This window comes from Bombus huntii, chromosome 4 (genome assembly GCF_024542735.1).
Source record: "Bombus huntii isolate Logan2020A chromosome 4, iyBomHunt1.1, whole genome shotgun sequence".
Classification (NCBI taxonomy): Eukaryota; Metazoa; Arthropoda; class Insecta; order Hymenoptera; family Apidae; genus Bombus; species Bombus huntii.
Genome location: NC_066241.1, coordinates 8,266,769 through 8,289,205, shown reverse-complemented (window position 1 = coordinate 8,289,205; position 22,437 = coordinate 8,266,769). Strand labels below are relative to the sequence as shown.

At 37.1% G+C, this 22,437-nt stretch overlaps 2 protein-coding genes and 1 long non-coding RNA gene across 3 annotated transcripts in view; 2 read left to right on the top strand and 1 right to left on the bottom strand.

Annotated features, from left to right (window-relative positions):
• The window catches only part of LOC126864603 (uncharacterized), a 35,565-nt gene extending 28,976 nt beyond the window's left edge, over positions 1–6,589 (bottom strand). Inside the window, exon 1 of the mRNA XM_050616110.1 lies at positions 1,907–6,589. Coding sequence (XP_050472067.1) covers positions 1,907–5,307 — 3,401 coding nt within the window. The 5' untranslated portion in view covers positions 5,308–6,589. The remainder of the gene's footprint in view (positions 1–1,906) is intronic.
• Positions 6,590–6,733: 144 nt separating this feature from the next.
• LOC126864638 (uncharacterized) lies at positions 6,734–10,280 on the top strand. Its single transcript, XR_007689266.1, has 2 exons — positions 6,734–9,391; positions 9,528–10,280. It is a non-coding gene; the product is annotated as an uncharacterized LOC126864638 (long non-coding RNA).
• Positions 10,281–14,575: 4,295 nt separating this feature from the next.
• On the top strand, positions 14,576–22,436 carry LOC126864987 (G-protein coupled receptor Mth2-like). Its single transcript, XM_050616954.1, has 7 exons — positions 14,576–14,972; positions 15,464–16,403; positions 17,258–17,496; positions 18,655–18,821; positions 18,977–19,210; positions 19,737–19,997; positions 20,650–22,436. The coding sequence occupies exons 2-7, from the start codon at positions 16,215–16,217 to the stop codon at positions 21,123–21,125; spliced, it is 1,566 nt and encodes a 521-aa protein (XP_050472911.1). The 5' UTR covers positions 14,576–14,972; positions 15,464–16,214; the 3' UTR covers positions 21,126–22,436.
• The last annotated feature ends 1 nt before the right edge of the window (position 22,437 follows it).

The following is a 22,437-nucleotide window of genomic DNA, read 5'->3' as shown; positions in this document are numbered from 1 at the left end:
CGCACACCGTACACCTTTCCACGTATCGATACGTATAGAAATTTAATTGTTCAACCACGATTACCATTAAGTACATAGATCGAAATTTAATTGTTCTCGAGGCAATAGCCATCGAACGACCCGAGTGAACTATAGGATGGAACAGTGAAAGTGACAAGGGCAAGATGCTGTTACGTTAAACGCTTCGATAGTTGCTCCTTTATGACCCGTTTCGTTGATTAATATAGTCCACTTACCAACGCCGAACGGCGAAAAACTGATCGGTACCAGTTATGCGATTATTGATTAATTCTCTCCAGCTATAGAACAGTCGCGATAACATATTACGATGTGTAATACGTAATATAAAAAAGAATACTTCTAAGTTCATTAAAACCTACTACCGTTAATTGAATAATACCGAGACTGCAAGATGTTGATGGTTAATTATTGATTTACCACGTCACGCTCTTTCGACCGGTGTTGGTGTTAAAACTTCTATATAATACAAGATATTCAATAAATCGATTATTAATGAAAGTGCTTTCGGAGCTAGCTACTGGTTGGGTAATTGTGAATTCCGATGTCGCGTGGTATGCATGTTAAGTACATTTAATAGGTGTAATTTAATAATTTGCAATGATTAGGTCGAACCTTGTTACTTACGTCAGTAAATATAGGTAAAGACAGGATAAAGAAGTATGAAATACGATATCTAAACTGGTTAGTACCGGACGAGATATTCGACGAAATAAAATTTGAATCTAGATGACGATCTTTTAACGCACGAATTGAAAAGAATATGAATAATCTCCGTCGATAATCGACGATCTCTAGAAAGATCTATTTCTATGGCAAATTGTTGTTTAAAAAAAAGTTCTTTTATTCGTTCTTTAACTCGTACTTTAATCGTAAAAATTCACTTTAACGAACAATACGTTTGCATCGACAGCAACGGCGGCTCCAATTTCTTTTTTTTTTTCGCTGGCAACATCGCGTCTGCGAGTTTGATTCTACATCTAAATGCAGATTGAAGTTGCAGTGAGAGGTTAATCCGTGGATTCTCAATTTTATATGCTTTTCGTGATGTTTCTTTTTTCTTTTTCACCCTTTCGTCCGCCTCTCTTTCGCATTAATTACAGTCGACGTCATAGAGACCAGACGGTGTTTCATTCCAACGTGTTTCATGCGATATTTCCCTCTCCTCGTGCAAAAGATAAATAAAATATAACCATGGATAATTATCTTTATCGAAGAAATAATATCCGACGGATAAAAGAGATCTAGTTGAAAAGCGATTCATTGGAGAACGCGTAAGACAATGAACAACCGTCCCTATATTCTGCCTCACTGAAATGGTTACCCGCATCTGTACGGCTGTTACGAGCGTACGTTTGCCACGATTAAAATGTTCCAATGCGGTTACATTTCATGCAGTCATTGGTCAAAAGACGAGTACTATCACAGAGAACCTTAGGACAAAGCGTTTGGCAAAATAAAAGTGACGGCTGCCGTTTCACTGCTCCGGGGTACGAGTTAATGCTTCTAACGTACGAATGTTCTTTCCCGTTCGAATTGGATAAAATAAACGACACTTCGTGATAATAGGATGCGCTTCAATTTCTTGCCACGAAACACGTTCTTATTAAGTCCCTTATCTATTCTATTTTAATGTCATATACATAAGTTATGTAAATGGACACTTGCGTCACCTGATTGAATTATTTCTTATTCTATGCCGTGGCTAATTATATATCACCGCGAGTCGAACAAACTCATCCGATCGAACGAGCAAATATCACGTATTCCCTGAATAACTAAACGTAAGGCTAATCTTTAATATAGAGATATCCATATTCGCGTTAAAATCATGCTCCTCGTATTTTCCATATTGAATAAGATAAAATATTAAACGAGTAAGAATTACCTGCCGAACAGAGGATGCCAAAGTTGCGACTCTTCGGGCGAATTGGCCGTGGAGCTGACTTCCGGTTCCTGTTTAAGTAATCCGCTCCGTACCCTGAGCAACGGGAGGTAAGTGGTGGTTCTTCGACCACTGGAGAGATCGATCGGTGCCGGCATTAGCGTGCCGATTGGTTTGCAGCTGAGCTTGGGTCTCGTTTGCAACGCGTTTTTCGTTCCGTTGCTCGCGTGACCGGATCCTCTGTTAGTGCCGTTGTTGATTCTTGGATGCGACTGTCGTGACCTGCAGACCGGACCCTCGCCGTGATCGAGGACGTGCTGAAGATGAGCCAAGGATATCACCAATAAATCTGGATCCCTAAGGAGATCCGGCCTGGTTAGCGCTTCTGGCAGTCTTAGTTCTGGCCTGGAGGCCAACAGTTTCGGAATTTCAGTGGCCGGAGCCGCTGCCAGACCCGGCAAATAGTCTCTCGGTACCAGAAGCGGATCCGGTATCAAATGTCCGGACGTCTCGATCAATTCTCTAAGCTGACTAGCAGGATCCAAAAGGTTGTCGGTGCTACTGGACGTGGCGCAAGCTTCCTCCATGGCGTGCATTCGATGCTTTGCAGATGATTTTTGATAGGAACTCGATTGGTTCTTTTGCCTACCAACTGACCATTCGGCGGACATTGGTCTCTTGGGTGTGGCTCGATCCGTCACGAAGTACGTACTATGGATATCACCGCTGGACATTGGTCTACCAGAGTTCCTTATCTCTTGAGTGTGAACGTTCAATCGTTCCTGAAAGCTTCTGTTACCTTTCCTGTTTACGCTACTTCTCTCCATGTCCTTCGGATCGGCACGAATAGTAAGATGATCGCTGGGTATTTGATCGCAGCGATTCGAAATCTCTTTCTGCTTCTCGTAATCTCTGACCTCCAACTGATTCGGCGACGACAAAATACCTTTCAAAGTTAGATCGTTCTTCGCGTCTTCCGAACAAGATACCGAACAAGGGGGACTAGGTAGCAATCTCTCGAGATACGCGGAAGAGGGTCTCCTGGAAGCCGGGGAACATGGAATTCCACTCGGTTGCGGCGAGACAACGGTGCCACGTGTCCGAAGTTCCTCGAGGACTTGCTCGTCGAAATGTTCTACATCCTGATACTTGCATTTAGCTTGAGCCTCGCTGTTTCTGCTCGAGCTGATCCAATGAGCCTGATTTTTCGTATTCTCCAGAGGAGTCTTCCGATCTTCCGAGTTTCCTATGTTTTGCCTGTGGAAATAATCCCTATCGGACTCGTAAGCTAGCGAGTCGGCGACTTTCTGTCGTCTAAGATCTTCCAATACTTGCGAATCGCAATCGTCTTCTTCCTCTTCCAAGTCTCTCTCGTTGTCGTCGTCCTCGTGAGGAAATCCGCCCGTCTTCGACTCGCCCGAGTAAACCTCGTTCTTGGGGAAATTCACGGTACTTTCCGGCGACTCGACGCGCGCTTTCGTACTCGGAGAAGTCGAATGATTCGCGATTATTTGAGAATTTCGATATCGGTAACTGGGTATGATAATGGACAAACCGGGAAGATTCTTCGGAGAAGTCGTGGTTCCTTGCGTTTCCGTTCCAGAATCCGTGTTCTTCATCAATCTTTCGACGCACTCCGCTTGAGAATCGGGCGATCGACTCGACGACGACGACGACGACGCTTTCGACGCTGGTCTCGTCAACGACATAGCTATATTTTTCGTTATTTCCGGAGTGTGAGTCCTGGTAATAGAAACCGAAAGACCTGGTGTATTTCTCAGCGCATTCAAAATCTTCGAGCTATCGTTATAATCTATTTTCACTGGTTCACCGGGTTCGTCGGGTCGCTCGTCTTCCGCTTCCAATTGCGCGTCGTCCACAGACATCATACTTTGCCATTTAGAATGAGAATTCGTTCTACACTTTGGTCTATTTCCAAGGCCACCGTCCGCTTCGGCAATCTTGCACGATTTCGAGTCCGAAATGTTGTTCTTTATAGAAACGATGATGACATCGTTCTTCGTTTCGGGCTTCTTCTCTTCTTCGTTTTCGTAATTGGTGAATATCTTCTCTTCGTGGATCTGTATTTTATCGCCGGCGAGATTGTCGTTCGTTTTAACGATATCTTCCAGCTGTTGATAGCTGGAAATCGCTTCGTTCCTCGATTGTTCTTTAACCTTACCCGATAATTCCGTGAGAACCGCTGCGCTAAAGTCTTTGATTTTACTCTCACTGGGTTTATTATGAAGATTCTCGTTGAGAACCTCGTACGTTTTCGTCGAGTCGACGGGCAAATCAGCACTAGGCGTATCGGTAGCTAGAACCGGCGAGGCCGTGACATCGATCATGTTCAATATGTCCTGAATGCCTGCCTTGTTCACGTGTTTTCTTTTTTCATTATCCACTGCTGGCTTCTCTTCACCGGCGATAACATCATCCTCGCCCTGCCCCTTCTCGTCTTTTCCCCGTCTTTGAAGGACATTCTGATGAACGCCTTGAGGCAATTGAGAAAAATGTAGTTGTTCCAGTACTACTCGCGGTTGAAACAGCTTATCTTTCTGCAGCCTTTCGAGATTGTTCCTTCCGTTGCAGCTCGACGCATCTTTCTCGAACTTATTTCCCTCCTTTATCTCGTTTTCGTTCGCGTCTTCTTCATCGTCGTCCTCTTGCTCCTCGTCTTCATCCTCCTCCTCCTCCTCCTCTTCCTCCTCCTCGTCGTCGTTGTCGTCCTCCTCCTCCTCCTCCTCTTCTTCTTCGTCCTCCTCTTCTATGTCCTCCTCGTCGTCGTCATCGTCGGAACATGGTACTCTTTGTCGTTCCTCGTCCCAATTTTCTTTGATCTTTGCGTTATTCCGCATTTCGTCCAGAGGAAATCCGTAATCACGTCGATGTTTGCTCTTTCTACTAACCTCATCGTAACTTCTCTTTTTTCCAACATCGTCCTTGCCGACGAAACCGTTGGTTCGCCCGTTGGCTAGCTCGTTCGCGCAGATATGTCGAAGGTTGAGCGTTGTATGCCCTGTCTGATTGTTGATGTCTTTTTCTTCGTTTGTGTCGGACGAATTCGAAGAGTTTGCGCTGCTCGTCTTCTGGGAGGTAACTCCCAAGGCAGTCGAGTACATGTTGGACGCCGTTCTCGGTATCGAACGCCATCCTTGCGCCGTCTTCGTCAACTTGATACGATTCCTTTTGTCGTAGTCCTCGCATCTTACCTCGACGATTCTTTGCTCTCGCTGCGATGCCCAGAGAAAAATCGGATTCACTTTCGGCCGTTTCTCTTCCGGTTCGTCCGAGGACCGTTCTTGCCGAATCTGCTTCTGATGCTTTTGATGATGGTGATGGTGATGATGATGATGACGTCTTTGTCGACGGGGCGCTGTGCCCCGTGCAGGGGCCCCGCTCATCACTCCATCCAACGAGCGGTTATTACTCTGCCACCCGTCCACCGAGACGACTTCTTCTGACAACCGCTCCTCTTCTTCCAATCGCGTTAAGTAACTTCTCGGCCCGCCGATCAACCAGTACGTGCTATCTAAAAGTAACTCTTAAAATATTCACTGTACATCGATATTTCTACATCAGTCGGCTCGCAAAGGATAGTTTTTTTATTCGCGATTACATCGCCCGATCGCTCGCTAAGCATACACTGTGATAACCTTATACTATGCAGCTCCATCGACTAAGTGATTAAGCGGTATCATGGGTGGCTCGGATTCACCCTGATCAGGTTCGACTCACCCTGAAGTCAATTTCTCACCGTCCATTAACAAACAAGACAATTTCAAGCAAGCAACGATCGATCTTAAGGGCATTGACATTGTTGACCTAGCACTTCCGCGAACAAGATGCACCGGACACATAGGCCACGCTCTTGTCTTCCTCGACGTTTCCGTTGCCAGTGTTCGACCGCTTAATTTTATTCGCTTCTCCTCCGTTCTTTTTGTTGTACGTTTCGCGACAGCGGAAACTTTCCGCCAATTTTGATCCACACCGGACGTCGAACTGAAGATTCACGGCTACACCGCCGATTACTATTATCTATTATCTAAAAACACGACGGTATCGCGAAGGTGTCGAATCCACCGATGCCGGAGGTCGTCGACGTTCACCCGGCTATCGAACCGCGATATAGAGCAGGGCGAGCGAGAGCAGAGGATCAGCGAGCTCGTCGATTTTCATCGAGGTATCTACAACGTTGATTTGCATCGAGCTTGCGGCGTCGACTCCGTCGAGCTTACGGCTGGCAGCACTGAGTATGTTCGACCCATCGAGCTTCTCTTCAACTATTCGCTTCTCTCTTTCCACCGGCGTTATTCTCTCTATCTCTCTCTCCCTCCCTCCCCCTCCCTCTCTCTTTCTCTCTCTTTCTCTCTGTCGCTGCTTACACGGTGGTTGCGCCGGCCTTGTCGCACCCTAAATCTCTCTCCTCGAAATTCTTTAATCCTTTCCACTGTCCCGACTTCGCGACTTCAAGGTCCGTTTCCAACAAGCGCGTTCTCTTCCTTTCAGCTTTTTTCACGGGGTTTCTGCACGCATTCCTGCAACGACACCTTTATCCTTGACCATGCACGAATCGTCGACGATGAAATCGTGGCTGACGAACAATTGTCATCGATGACATAACACTCAGAAGATTTATCCACCGGTTACATGTCGTTACGCGCGGAGTCACTGTCTGGGAGCTACTGTCGGTACCTCCTCGTTGCCTTCCACTTCGTCGCCGCCGCCCCCGCTCCACGGAATCGCGAGCCAGGACCGGATCTATCCGTGATGCCCTTGTCTTATTTCCTTCGTTTCTCCTCTTTCGTTTGCTTCCTTAAAAACAATTATTTCTATTTACTTTGCCCTTTTTTACCATTTACGCTTTAAGTCGTCGAAACTTATGATTTCTATGGGAGAACTTTGAAAATACGTATCGTTGGAGGATTCGATGGAAATAATTTGTTTGGCTACTTCTGAACGATGCGATAGATCTTATAACTCTAATGTTGGCTATTTTTGTCTATGTCAGTTACTTTGGTGCACCGAAAACTAATTGAAATTTTAGATTTGGATAAAGTCGTTGGTGAGAAATACGAAATTTAGTACGATACGTCCTGATGTTTTTATGCCATACCGTACGATTAAATTAAAAATAGTGCTGTAATAATATAAGCCAGTAATAAGTTTCTTCCAATTTGTTTTATTTTTTTCTTTGGTATCGTTAATGCGCTATATCGTTCGTCTATTGAATCATTTTAGTAATTCGGGACCATTTGATCGAGTTAAATTTAGCATGCAAATTTTTTAAATAATTTCCGCACCAAAATAGACATTTTAATTTTATGCTTTGCAAGTGTGTAAGTGAATAAACGCGTCGCAAGTTATTTATAAAGTAAAGTGTGTTTCCACATTTTCAACGCGAGATTCGATCTTCTCGGTTCTTTTATGCCAAAAGCAATGTGACAACTTTTATACCAGATTAATCGACTACTTAAAGATGCTAATTCTCATTTATTTCATAACGCTTTGTAACTTTGTTCGCAATTATTAAATCTCTTTATTCGTATGAGTCATCGAAGGCCACACGCGTATATCTTTATAATTTTATACTATAAAAACATTTCAAAACATTTCCATAGTAATTTAATAGAAAAACACGGTATATTTCCGATAAATTTTTTCTTATCCATATACAACCATTGCTGTATGTATTGCCCCTTTCAATTTATCAAATTACCGCAACACAACAAATCAAATCGTATAGTTAGATTTCATATAGTTCGATATTTGATAATGTTAGTTTGCTAATATCGTAAATTAGCTAATATCGTAATGAAAGTAAATTAGTGCGCGAGGCGGTGCTGATATGAATCTAGTACGGGGCGACAAGACGTATAGACCCGGCACTATAACGTTCTTACCCCTTACCCCGAGATAGCCAGCTCGCGACCGGAGCACCGACCATGGAAAGAGACCGAAGGTACGCCGAACGAGGACAGACGCAGAGGAAGAGAATGGGATAACCTGTGTGTATATACGGGTATACAGAGTGTACCGAAGGTAACTTCGATTACAATGGTATCAACGATTTTACCGGCATTAAAACAGAGAAAAATCCTGTCGATTAAGCTGCGCGTTATCAACAACCCTTTCTTCTGTCGTTTTAAATCCGCAATATCCGATAACGAAGTGTTTCAACGATTTTCCTAACATCTCCAATTGCGAGTAACAAATTAGCGCAAGGTCGTGACTAATTCGAACGTTGAACGAACTCTTTTTCCGATTCTCTATATATCGGATTTATACGTATTTTATTGTCAATTTCACACGATTCCAACTTGTCCAATATTCGGATATTTTTGATGCGCAACATGGATACACGGAAAGGAAAGAAAAGAGAACGAAAGAAAAAAAAAAGGAGAAAAAGGAGAGCGTTGGTATTTTCTGAACGAGAGATTTACCCGTGTCCCCGACGAGGAACTAGTTTTCGATAAACGAGCACCTCCTCGTTAAGTGGCTCCACGAAGGGGGCCGAAATCGTACTCACCCTATATCCCCGAAGCGTTCGCGGGATAGAGAGGCCCTGAGAGGTCAAAGTGGAAGAGAGAGGATCGTGCACCAAGTGAGAAGCGGTGGAACAGAGAGAGAGAAATATTTTTATTAAAAGGAGGGAGGCGACTCAATGGAGGGATAAAGACAGATTCGCGGCGCAGTACACCGTGTCGGATGCTGATGCTGCATTAAGCCCCGTTTGCACTTCCGCCCTTCCATTCGCAAGCTTCGATCCTTTCATACGCTCCCTTCGCGCCGCTGCCGCCAATTGTTTTCGATGATTTTTATTTTATATGATATTCCTGACAATTCTACTGAAAATAATCCAACATCGCGGGCGAGATGCTTGCTTTGTTGATTTTTTTCATTTCAAAGCAGTTCGGTTCAGCAATTCCGAATAAAACACTGTTGGGGACACTTTGATAATATCAACCTGATTCGATGAACGTCAATTATATGAGAAAAGAACAGATAAAATCGAGTATATGTTTAAATCGGAGTAAAATGTAATTTCAAATGTCATCGTGGTTTTAACGACGTTCGTAGGAAATTCTACAGTTAGGTTAAAATAACAATGAATACGATAGCGGTAATTATATCGTTTCAGACAATATTTCATTTAGAAGTAACATAGTTACGAAACTGAAAATAAATTGTTTTCTATCTACAACAACGAACTAAATGTTAGAATATAACATTTTTTCCTGAATTTTTGATGAAAGCTTAATTGACGATATTCCGTGTATTTTATACTTCTATGTTTCAAACAGGATACACAACGAATTTCACAATGCCAGGTATCATTGTGTTGAAGAACCATCGACAAACAATGTTACGAAGAGGGGTCTGCGTGTCTAAGGACGTAATCATAAAAGAAATTCTTTCAAATGAAAGCACTATTGACTCGACAGTGTTGCATCACGATGAACGATGACCCGACGATTTACAATTTCGGTATGTTGATATTCACGATTTCGACTTGGTCGACGTACCGGAGTCGTCGAACCAGAGAACGATAGATATTGTTAACTACGGGCTGTTTTTATCACCGAATAAAGATGCTCTTCCTTGTATTCGTTCGTGACTTAAGGCAAACACGAGGTATACCAGCAAGGTCACGTGATGGACTTCGTCCAGGACGAGACGAGGGAGCATACATAGAAGGGAGACGTCACTGACCGTGAACGCACGCGAGACTCGCGACAATTTTGTCCGCGACTTAGCAGGAACTCCGTACATCGGCAGATAAAGCGGAAGAATGCGGCCTCGATGAACTTTGTTTCGTGAAAAACGCGCCTTCGGTCGATTTCCTAATCGACCCTTTCTACTCGACGATGGCTAAATCGATTGATCAGTAGAATATGTAGATCTGTTATATACGTTAAAATACTCGATCGACGTTTAAATACTCTGTTACGAATATCATTTTTCTGACAGATCGTTTGTCTGAAAATATTTATAAACGTTCGCCAACAGACTGTATTTTTGTTCGAAAAAAAGAAAAAATCAATGTGTCTACCCTCGAGCATGATTACTGTTGGTAACAACTGCATCACATGAATGGCTTCCGGCCAGGTAATCCGAGGGAGTGTTCATTTAACGAAATGTCAAGGAAGTGGATTTTAATCAGTGAATAACTTGGGACGGCAATGATTAAGTCTTTTCCTTGATTTTTTTATGTATAAAGTTTAACGGAGTTCTGTTAAAAAATTAGAATGCAATAATTTCATGAATGATTTAATTTGTTTCAATGTAGAAAACAATTTAGTCTGATGATAAATATAATTATATACATATAAATCAAACTTTTCTATGAATGAATAAATGTTACATGACATGTTTACTTTTTAGTAACTAATATCGCAATTAATTTTTAAATATTATAAAGTTTCAAAATATTGAAATTATATAAATTCCTTTATACTTTATAACAAGCATCACTTGTTTAAAGATAGATAACATAATCTGGACAAAACATAAAGAAATAAATACGAAAGATTTAAGATTAATGCTTTTGTGTAGTTTTTGCTGCAATAAGGCTAGTTTCATAGATAGAAATCTGTGTTATCGGCTGAATGAAGTTCGAGATTTACGATATTTCTTACTAGAGAGCATAGTGATTCGTTATCGGCTATTACCATTTTGAACAAAGTTTAAAAATATAATTCTTTCGATCGTTCAACTAAGAATAATAGAGTGGTTAGGTTTTTGAGTGGCCCAAATATTTAACTTATATATCATTCAAATATTTATGAACTTATCGAAAAGCAGATACGAAATAATGCGACACCTACATACATGGTAATAAAATTTATCAATGTTGTTTCTGTATCTGTGGAACAATGCATATATGGAACATTTTAAGAATAATTATTTGGAATATCAACTACGTATTTATTTTTTTGATACGAACAATAGTCTTGGTACAACGAATGCCACCCACTGTGTAAATGGTATTATTAAAATACCTTGAAAATTATCAAAAAAATTTGTGTACCTTTTCCTACGTCTTTCTCACAGGTTATGATCTATGTTTTACAGTTAATACGACAATCATAATGTTACTTTCTTTAATTTTCGAAAAATTTAAATAAATTATTTTGTCTCTTTAACCATAGTCATTATTATCCAACAATTTTAATTATACAAATATTCACAACTGATTATATCGTCAAAGCCTATTGAAAAAATGAAATAAACGATACATCTTAATTATCATATTTGTATTATAATTAGATTGCGAATTTTTATTTATTTATAGAAAATTCTAAAATGCAAAACTGCGCAGAATGTACGTAAATTGAAAAAATATATAAATATCCAAAATATAACACCTTCTATAATATGTACTTGGTAGGTAAAGCAATTTTCTACAGAGATTTTACTTTTTTAATTATATCTTCAAAAATATGAATTTGCATAAAAATTCCGTTTAATTATAATACACAACTATTAATATAAAAACAATAAGAAATTCTTACGTATATCTTGTATTCGGCGAATATTTCGTCATCGCTACAGGTGGTCTGGTAAAACCCTCTCCCAGGTTCAGCACGCCTACACATTCCAAGACGTCATTGGATTTTTCTGACTCAACTCACTCCATTCTTACGTCTGATCCCATTGATCCTAACAATATAAACTGGTAAACTGCTCACTGATACAAACGTCCATTGCGTCAATCGCTAAATTTGAATTTCATTCGACTTCATAGAAGTTTAACCTCCTGAAACACCGGTACAACTACCAGTCGATTATCGAAACGCTACGAAATTGGCGGGAACGTAGGCGCGCGGAGATTTGATTTTCAGCCGCTCTATCTTTTGCAAGATTAAACATACAAACATATAGATATCCAATACTTCTCAGAACTTTATAAAAAACATTTTCACTATTTATACCGTGAATCAATATTATCGCGCAGATAATAAAAAGGCAAAGATAAATTCGTGATTAGTATCTTTTAGACTTGCAAGTATTTTTTGATGCGCGTGTTTATATCGAACGTATAACTCATTTACAATTTTATTGCCGTCTTATATTTTTTTTTCAACAGAATTCGTAAATACGATTTTCGTCGATGCTTTTTCTTTCTCATTTACAATTCCATAAAAACATTACACGTTTTTGCGACTACTCCCCGCGTAAAATCCGTTTTAACATTACAACGATATATATTCAACTTTCTCCTTAACACTCGCGTTGACGTCAGAAATGACTTTCAGGGAAATATGTACGTGAAGTCGACGAATTACATGTACTTAGGAATTTAATTACAATGCTCGACAATTCATCGTCTACGACGGTCGAACGATAACTATAAAAGTCAAGAATCATTCAATGTTCACGTTCTTAGATCATACGTGTTTAACGTTATATGTCATTCCTTCTGTTTTATTTATTCAATTATATTTTCATCGTGTTTCTACGTATATACTTACACGCGCAGATTCGATTTGTAAAATTAAATTTGTTTCGCGTACTTTTTTAAAAATTCTCTTAAAATAAAGTTAAAACGTGCAATTTTTTATCGTCTAAAATCATTTTATTTTTTCCCTTGTTTATATACTTTGTCTACTGTAAGATAGTATATACTTATACCACATATACATTGTAATGGTATTCATATATTTATAAATTACAGTAAATTTATATTACGCAGTAAATTTATATGATGTGTGCGATTGAAATTGATAACAAGAATATTTCTTATAAGACATTTTTTACGCCAGTCCCTTTGATACGTATAAATAAAGACTACTCATTTCAATTGGCTAATAGAAAGTTCAATGAGAAACTCCATTAAAGTCAATAAGAAGAACTTGTGAATTTTTAAACTTCTAGTCAGCTCTAACCGATCATGGTTTCTCTCTAAATATATCGCTGGTGATTAATGTCTGTACCGTACTGCAAGCTTCGAAAATTACACCGTGATCGTATTACCTGGCCAACGTAAGATTTTCATATTAAAATTTTAATTAATGTTACAAATGATTAAAATATAAAGAGAATAAATGAAATGTTGAACTTTCACGAAGTACATAAGAAAAAAGAATCGATCACCTTTCAACACAAGCTCATCCGCCTGATAAAGATAAAACATTGCACTTCAAATAAATATCTCTACGAACGATACCAATAAAATGCTTCCAAATATACCAAAAATCTTCAAAATCGTTGGAAGACAAATGTATTTTGGTCAGTTGCTGCTTAGGCGAAACTGCAAATTTCGATGGAATTTGCAGAGCTGCATCCCTCGGTTCTGCAAGCTGCAAATATCGTGTGTATGAAAGGATAACGTAAGTACGTACATTGTTGACTGGCTGATCGAAAGTACGAGGAATTCGCAGAAGCCACCGGTAAAACTTGCATTTCGCAGAATGATATTTGTAACAAAGTTCAAAATTGGAGTTTCTTCGTGACGAGCTACTATATTTGCGATTATAACTCACACGCCTACGTCATCTCATCGGCGATAATAGAAAAATTTCCTTGATATTACGTCACATTTCCGATATCGTCCGAAGGTATTTTTAATGAACGTAGACAGGAAGGTTGACGAATAACGCGAATTCACTGGATTTCGCGGATAGTCTACAAAGCGCGACCGCATACTTTCTTACTTTCTACGAAATGTCGGCCAACGATGAACAAAGGAAGAAAATGTTCGATGTTGCCTCGATGTTGTCATTTTGATCTATCGTCCGACGTTTACTCGAGTATTACCGCACGAGAACAGATTCTCGATCAAATTTTACTACGTTATATAAATCTACTTTTATCGTAGAATTTTATTATGTGGCTACAGGTTTTCGAGAATCTAAAGATCCGTGGAAAGCACGATATTTATATAAATTTTATTCATATCTGTACGCGGGTTTACTTTCCTCTTTGAGATTCGGACAGGATGTTTGTTTTAGAAAATGGACTTTTTAACTTCGTAATAGAGATACTGTGCTAACTTATCGATTCCAGTCTATTTTCCTGATTATCATCTGGAATTTCCTGTACGTTACATTGTACGTAATTAAAGAACATAATAAAAGATATTGTAATAGCTGATAATATTATGATATGACGATGGCGTATATAAAAATATCAACTAAAATTCATATCAAATAGATCAAATTAACATTAATCCAAAAATATATCGCAAAGTGTAATATGAAATTCAGTCATTTTTTTATCTATTGTATTATCTCACTCGTACAGAGTAAAAGAGTTCTATCAACAACCATCTGTTCCAAAAATGTTGACACACTATCTATTCTATCGGAATTATATTCTACCGGAAGTATATTCTATCTGATATAAGTTCATTTTCAATGCAAAGTAATTTTATTTCTACTAGAACATAGAACACAAAATCATTTACATACTGTCGAAAAATAAAAATTTCCTCCTTTTGATGAACGTTCCAGCACGATGAAATATAAATGACATAAAGGGTGAAGCGAATGAAAAAAGAATAGCGGTCGAACGATTAAAGGAAAAGATATTCTGTAAAGATTTCCTAATTTGTTTATTCTCGTAAAATTATCGAACAGAGTTCAACGAATACGCAATAATTACATCTGTCTACTGAATCTTCGATGATGTATGCATCCGTACGAGTAATCGTGCACTGATAAATAAAGGCCTTGTGCCTCGAGGAATACGGCCAGTATGCTGCCAGACATCGATGGGTAACCACGTAAATTTCGACAGGATTTGATTCTCCGTTACGTGATCCGGTGTTTCCCGCAGCTTTCAACACGAACGATCATACAATTATAATCGTCGAGCCACGAATCGGTCGAAAGCGTTAATTTTCGTGATCGGGCCGGTGATATTTTCTGGTTTGTGAAGTTGTGCCATCGAATAAATTATTATAGTTTGCTCAGGCAACTGTGAAAACTGCGACATAATTTTTACTCGAACGTATGATAATAATTTTAACAGTGATTTAAGTCATATAATATCAAGATAGCATCTACATAAATTCTTTCCGCGCGGTGATCAATTTTAAGCGGTATATGTTGAGATCAAGGAACAGGTATGTGCCAGCTGAGACGTCTAGTCGGATGTACCAATACCGGTTCGTGTTTCTTACTAGACTTCTAAAATTAATGTGCTTCCTTGGTCCCGTGTCAATGAATACATCGGACGTTTCTTGAATGAAAACACGTGAAACAATATTCGACTCATTGCCGTAAAGGTCCAGCTCGCTTTTTCGCCTACTTTTGTCCTCGAAATAACGAGAATTATAGGTGAATGACCACAGGTTTATTAAATCCTCTTAGGATGATGTTTAACATTTTTTACGAGCTCTAACACCGATCGTCGAGTTTTTATCATTTGGTTAATCGTTTAGTCGACTGGATTCTCGGTTATTCTCGGCAAATAATCGCGGAAAATCCAGCCACAAGTTGCCTTGAGAATAAAAATCGTTTCACCGAGTCATTGCGTGAAGATAAATGCATTTCGAAGATCACACAGCGGTTACGAGAAACCGAGAGATTAAGTAATTCCTATTGTATGTTCTAGGTCTCGTTTGAAAGACTGGAATTTGATTGAACAAATCCGTGGAACGTAGTATGTACAAGAGGCAGGTAGTTTTTAACGAAACGTACCGATCGGAGAAAGATTTTCCTTCGATGTATTAACTGTTGGAAGAGATAGTAGAGTTATCGAAGTTGATACTCGAACGAAGCGAGCGCTATTATCTTCCACATTGCTCAGTCTTTAATCGATAGCAAGAAAATAATCAGCGAAGCAGAAGCTGTAAACCGATAGAGTGCGGAAGTCTGAAGGTATATCTTTATTACGTCAAATCTCTACCAACAAGCATCGAACATTCTTCCGGTTTGGATATTTCAAGGAAAACCTTGAGAACGAAATTCAGCCTGAAAGGTGCATATTGACCAAATGAATTATATGGAACACCAAACACGTTCGGAAAAGTTTTAGAAACACCCGAACGTTTGGTAAAATATTCTTCGTACGAGAAGCGTAAGTCGTAGTCGACGACGTAGTCAAGTTAGAAGGAAGATACCAAGCTGAATCTGAAAGAGACAAAATGTCATCGATGAGTCGAACGTTCAAATTTTGTTATTTCTTTACGGCTGGTAAAGTTCCCGTTGTTTTACGAAGGCATTTTCATTAACGGGATTGACAGAAAATTACACTTTGGGAAAGATTTCTCTAACCAAGTGCATTAAGAAAAAGAAAAAAGAACGCAGGAAGCCAAGAAATCTGTATCAGACAAATATATTTAAAGAACGTTATAAAAATTTTTATGGCAGTTTTCGCAGCACATATAAACAGAATCCAAAGAAACAACATGCCTGGGACTTTGAAGAAATCTCCAGTGCTGTTCTTCTTTTTGTTTCAAATTCTTTTTTCTGAACTGGCGATTTGCACTGCCAGTACGGACAACGAAACGATTCAACAATTCATCAAACCGATCATATATCCCATTCCTTTGGTACGTATAGGCGCATTAATAAAAATGTTATTTAGATATGATAATCCAGTGACAAATCGTTTAATCAAATATCGTATAATTTAAAAAATATAAATATTAATATATATACAGTAATAATAATTTAATGAAATAAATCAAATTTAATCAGACCTCAATATCAAAGAATTTGAAATGATAAAGAGTCGAATTTTTGTATTGTATAAATGCTGAATATGCTTGATAACGGCCAATAATATCTTGATAGGAATTGGAACGGTGTTCGCAGTATTTATACGAAATTTGCATAAACATAAAATTTCAGTAGGTCTAATTATACATTGCCAAACCATTTTTGTGGAGCACAGCAAATAGATGTGTATACGATAAATATAGATAGCTGTGTGTTCATTTAGTTATTTTTAGACTTTTCGCCCTATCTATGTCCATCTATCTTTGAAATGTTGGAAACGTAAAATCGTAATCCTATCGTAAAGTCGCGATATGATTGAAGAGAATAAACGTAAATATAAATTCGTGAATAATAATTAGCATATGTTGTCAGTGGTAAGTTTGCCGCATGATTTTTCCTTAAGACCCAGGCAGATTAAATACGATTAAAACTCACACAGATCTTCGTTCTTGTTCGATTATCAATCGCAACTTTGGTAGTGTTTTATCGTACAAAAGTTATTGATTAATTTTAATTCATGCTTCTCTGTTACACGAAATTATATAATTCGAATGTATCAGTAAGAATGTGTAAGAAACGTAAATATAAAGCCTTTTGATTCGATAAGATAAAATTTTTGATCGTTCGGATAAATGAGTACATTTTTTAGATATACATAAGAATATCCTTTGATCTCATGTTACAGGAAAACATGACGATAATACCTGAAGAGTACAAAAATTTATCTGTGGTTGGAAAATGTTGTCCACTGGGTGAAGTTCTCGTAAAAAACGGTACTCAAGGCTCGGTTTGTTATCTGGATTCCTCCATGACTGAAAATTTCTCTCCCATCTTTTATGGTTTTAATGCATTTGGTTACGAAGTTCCCGGTGAAGTTCGAAATTCGTTCGTTGCGATCATCGGAGATCCTTGCAAATACAAAAAGTGAGTATACTTAAGTTTCCAAGTAGCAGGAATAACGATTTAATTTTATTGACACTTTTGATATAACATTGATAAAAAGCAGAGATCGAAGGAGTTATGAAACTTTTAAATAGGTTCTATTTAAAACATAGACCGTGAAACATTTTTTGAAGGAGTTCTTGCATCGTAAGTTTCGATGAGAGCAAAGAAAGAAAAGTTTTTGAAAATAAAAAGCGTTATTCTGCAAAAGTACGATATTATATTGTTAAATAAGATTAGTACCTAAAATTTTGGTTCTTTTGTTTATCTTAAGGATTTTTATTTATCTTATTTGTCTTTAATACGTGTTCTAAAATAATTCGTTTTCATGGAACTTTTATCATATAAATATTATATAAATATATTATATAAACTCTAAAATATCTGTTCCATGAGAACACTTTTTAAAGAAGTTCCTAAGTATAACATTTATTTCCATGAAAATTCCATAGGAACAGATATTTTCCTAAACGAAACACACATGTTCAAATAGGATTTTTTTAAAAACGAAAGATAAGTTTTTATTTGAATCCCTGATAAAGGAATTTAACGAAGCAGGAAAATAAAATAAAAAAGATCATATATATGTACGTCTTTTCCTCCGTATAAACACAATAAGAAACGATTTCATCTTATCTCTTATGTATCACAGACTGTTTTCTACATTTTGTATCCAAGGACAGGTGTCGCTTTTTTTCATTTTTGATGCGAATGCAAACGATCAGACTGACTTTCAAATTATCTCAAGTACGTTTACACAGGCTGTTCATAACACTTCTAATCATGCAGTTGTGTGCAATTCATAGATTATACACAGTTTCGAATTCGTTAGGAAAACGTGTCATCTTTGTAATCCAATCTATGCTTCCAAGGAATCTTCAAGTTATAAGAAACATTGAAAAGTCTACTGCTGACTTAACGTGACCTTTTCATCCATTCTCTCTCTAATTCAAAGCGCATCATTATGTTAATTATCTCACCATGATCATCGCACGATTGATCATTTAAGATTTATGCAAAAAAATTTGCATATATATCAATTAAAGAAAAGAGTACAATTATATGAATAAAAGTATTAAAATATCTAAAATATCTATAATTTTATATCTATCCAAATTATATATATATATATTTTTTTAGATATATTTTAAATCCAAACAACGATAACAGAGATAACAATTATTTATTAACGAACGGTTCTGTATATGCACCGAATCACGATCCAACAATGCTGCAACCTGGAATCAACTACTGTGCAGAAATCGTGCCAGATTTAGGTCTTCACACTTTTGTATGTTTTTCTGAAAGTAGGTAGAAATACTTTTAAAATTAATTATAAACTAAAAAGAATTATATAAATAAAATTAAAATTAAAAATAACTTAAAAGAGTCAGAAATATACTTTTAAAAGAGTCATTGCACGTACTAACTTATATAACGAACGCTAAAAAAATTGTTTCAGGTCGCGTAATAATCACTGCAGACTCCCGAATTACAATCTATGCCTGCGGCCTTTTAATATCGGTGCCATTCTTAATTCTTACCATCGCAGCGTATTCCATCACACCAAATTTGCGAGATATTTTTGGAAGGGCATTGTGCCGTTATTGTGGATCCTTAGCGCTGGCTTTTACGATGTTAGCAATTACACAGTTATGGAATATGGAGTTGTCGGATCAAGCTTGTACCAGTATAGGTAAGATGAAATATTCAATCTGATAAAAAACATTAGAAACAATGTTATTCTTGTCCAAACATAGTACAGTAGAACTCGGTTTATTGCAATAAAGTGTAATGTCTCCAAAATTTATTTGCACAACACTGAATTTATTACAGCATTTAAACGTAATCTAAGATGTAATAATATAAAACCTGATAAAAAAACGTTTCATGGAAAAAATAAGCGTATGTGCCGATACTTTTACTATTCGATTTGACGAGCTTTTTTCGTCTGAATACGTTTATCTAATTACCTCCTATTATAATTATTTTACGACCTCTTATTATTTTCTCCTAAACTACTAAATCGTCAAAGCTGTTCATTCCCTAATAAGTTAAAGATAAATCGAGTCCTACCGTACTCTATACGTACGTTACCATAGATAGCGCGATTTACGGGATACCATAAAATGATCTGATGTAACACGTAATTCTTTTGGAAGAAAAACCAGTGCTGCTTTGAGATTTTAAATGAACAATTAAAAAGCAATTGGCTTTTCCAGCATTCGTCATCCAGTTCTCCTTCGTCGCGTGCTTCTTCTGGCTAAATGCGATGTGCATAGAAATGTGGTCATTGGTGCGTGTCTATGTGGATCGTGGAACATACAGAAGGATGAAACCCAGAATGTTGTTCTTTTGGTACTCGTTATGGTGCTGGGGTCCCTCGGTGATACTTATCCTCGTGTCGATGATTATGGATCTCAGTCCGATGATACCGGCGACTTACGTGAAACCAAACTCCAAGAAAAGTTGTTCCTTCAAATGTAAGTGGAGTTGGACTCGAATTTCACTGCATACCGCGCACACGCGCGTACAGTTTAACTCTCACAAACATATCACATATATTTAACGTTAATAATATCGTGGTCCTTGTTTTCACTTAATTTTGACACTCTAAGAAAGACTAGTTGTCACTGTTATTTTTATTCACATACTTTCGAGGAACGAAACATAAATCATTGGTGACCTATTTAACACAAGACGTATAAATTTAAATCATTCAAAACGACGGTAACAACTGGAAAGAAATATTAGTATAATAAATATTGGTCTACAGACGACCATTGTTTAAGACACCACTTGGCAATTTTATGAAAGAACAATAATATCATCTGCAATTTTAATTTGTAACAATTTGATTTGAATTCCAATTCGACATCATGAATGTGTTTCAATTAACCTCGTACTGTCTTAATACTCTTTTAAGTATGAGATCAGAGAAGTCAGCCTCTTGTCTAAAAAAATATCAATCGAAAAAGAAAAGGTTTCATGATATATCACTCGTGTCAATCTTGATTCACTTCTATATTATTACCCCGTAAAATCATTAATTTCAAGTAGATAATAAAACTACAAATTAAAACAAACATATCGATATTAATTCGATAAAACATATTGTTATTTTTGAATTTACAGCGGAAGATGAAGCAATACCATACTTTTACATACCAATTGGATTGCTTCTTGTTGGGAATGTGATTCTTCTCGTTCTAACCTTCGTCAAATTAACTAAATATCAAAGGGACCTCGACTTAAGGCGCCTCGCGAGAAATCAAGAATCCGATCGACTTGATCGAAAGTATCTTCGACGACTCATGAGAACCACATTAGTTTGCATGATTATTTTCGTTTTGATGGGTCTTAATTGGACGATGGAACTAATATTTTGGTTCGTCAACGGAGATTCATTCGACTGGTCCTCCTTCGATCTTGTAAACGCTCTCCAAGGTGTTCTTATCTTCGCTTTATTTGTTCTACGAAGGCCACCGAGAGACTTTGTGTGGCACAGAATACAACAACTTCGTGGTATTAATCAAGTACCAGAACTGGAAGCTGGAAGCATGGAACTGTATCTGCTTCCAACAATGAACGGTGACTCAGTGCCTAGATAAAAGATCATTCCGTGCACATAACTTACTTTTCGTCCTTTCCTCGAATTCGTCGTGGATTATGAGATAACTATAAATCAATTGCCGAAACATGCTTGAAAGTTCCTTGATTAGACGTACAATTTTTCTATGAATTATTTATAAAGCGTCGAATTAATCAAACGAAAAAAGTTTGATAATTCTGACAAATTTATTTTATGTAAGACTTATCGAATTATTTATTATACGCGTAATATCGATATAACATATACATATGCATCTCATCAACACGATATATGAGGTCAATATTTATTTTGCATATCATCGATTATGTATCGAGTGTGATTTTTGTATAATACGATTTATTTTAAATAGTTTGATTACCACGTGTCGATTGCGAGGATAATTTCATACTAATGAAAGCTTCATGGTTTATGTACATGTATGTGTTTATATTTCATTTTCAAATCATTTTTCGTTCTTCCATTCATTTCTGATTTGCTGTCACATTGTAATTATTTTGCGATGCTTCATATTCCCTGTGAATATTTTTGTACTCTAAGAAAAAAAGACTTAAAAAATTCATAGTTTTCTAAATATGAAATGAATTTTATGAATTTAATAATAGATCACTTGATTCTTGTGTTTGAAGTCGCATTTGGGATTGTTAGTCGCATAATAATATGCTTCGTAGGAACTTGTCTTGATTATGTAAAAATGCCTCTAACTCGTTTTACAATAGTGTATGCAAATTGTGATATCTGTATATCTGTACATTAATTACACAACAGAGAATAACCGAATAGGTTACATTATGATCTTAGATCTAATATACATATGTATGTATATTCTTCTGAATCTTGTATAGTTAACATTAAAAACATTTCTAATAATTTCTAAATATATAATATTTGCAAGCGCATCCTGCAACGTTAAGTTCCATTTATTATTTATCTATTTATTATTTACATAAAATTTCATGAAAATACGGTATAATTAAATTATTTTAATAAAAACAAATTCATGTCTGAAACAATTCAATTAGTATTCATTACTGTATTCTTCAAAGTATGTGTTAATAATAATATTTATATGTTAGAACAGCTAAGAATTATTTACTTACACTAGTAATAAATAAATTAAAAAATACAAGCGACGACGTTATATGTTTTGTATTTGGTAGTATTAGCATTAGAAGTGGAATGTATTATTTATTGTAAAACTTTTAAATTATTTATGTGAAATTAAATTCATTCTCATAATAAATATTGTATCCATTTTTAAATATATACATATGTTTGTTTCAACAAAAAACAATAAATGGTATTTCAAAAAC

Coding starts and splice junctions, on each gene's coding strand:
- LOC126864987 (XM_050616954.1), top strand. CDS start 16,215: ATGGCAGTTTTCGCAGCACATATAAACAGAATCCAAAGAAACAACATG. Junction 17,497..18,654: donor GATCCTTGCAAATACAAAAA/GTGAGTATACTT, acceptor ATATTTTTTTAG/ATATATTTTAAATCCAAACA. Junction 18,822..18,976: donor TTTTGTATGTTTTTCTGAAA/GTAGGTAGAAAT, acceptor AAATTGTTTCAG/GTCGCGTAATAATCACTGCA.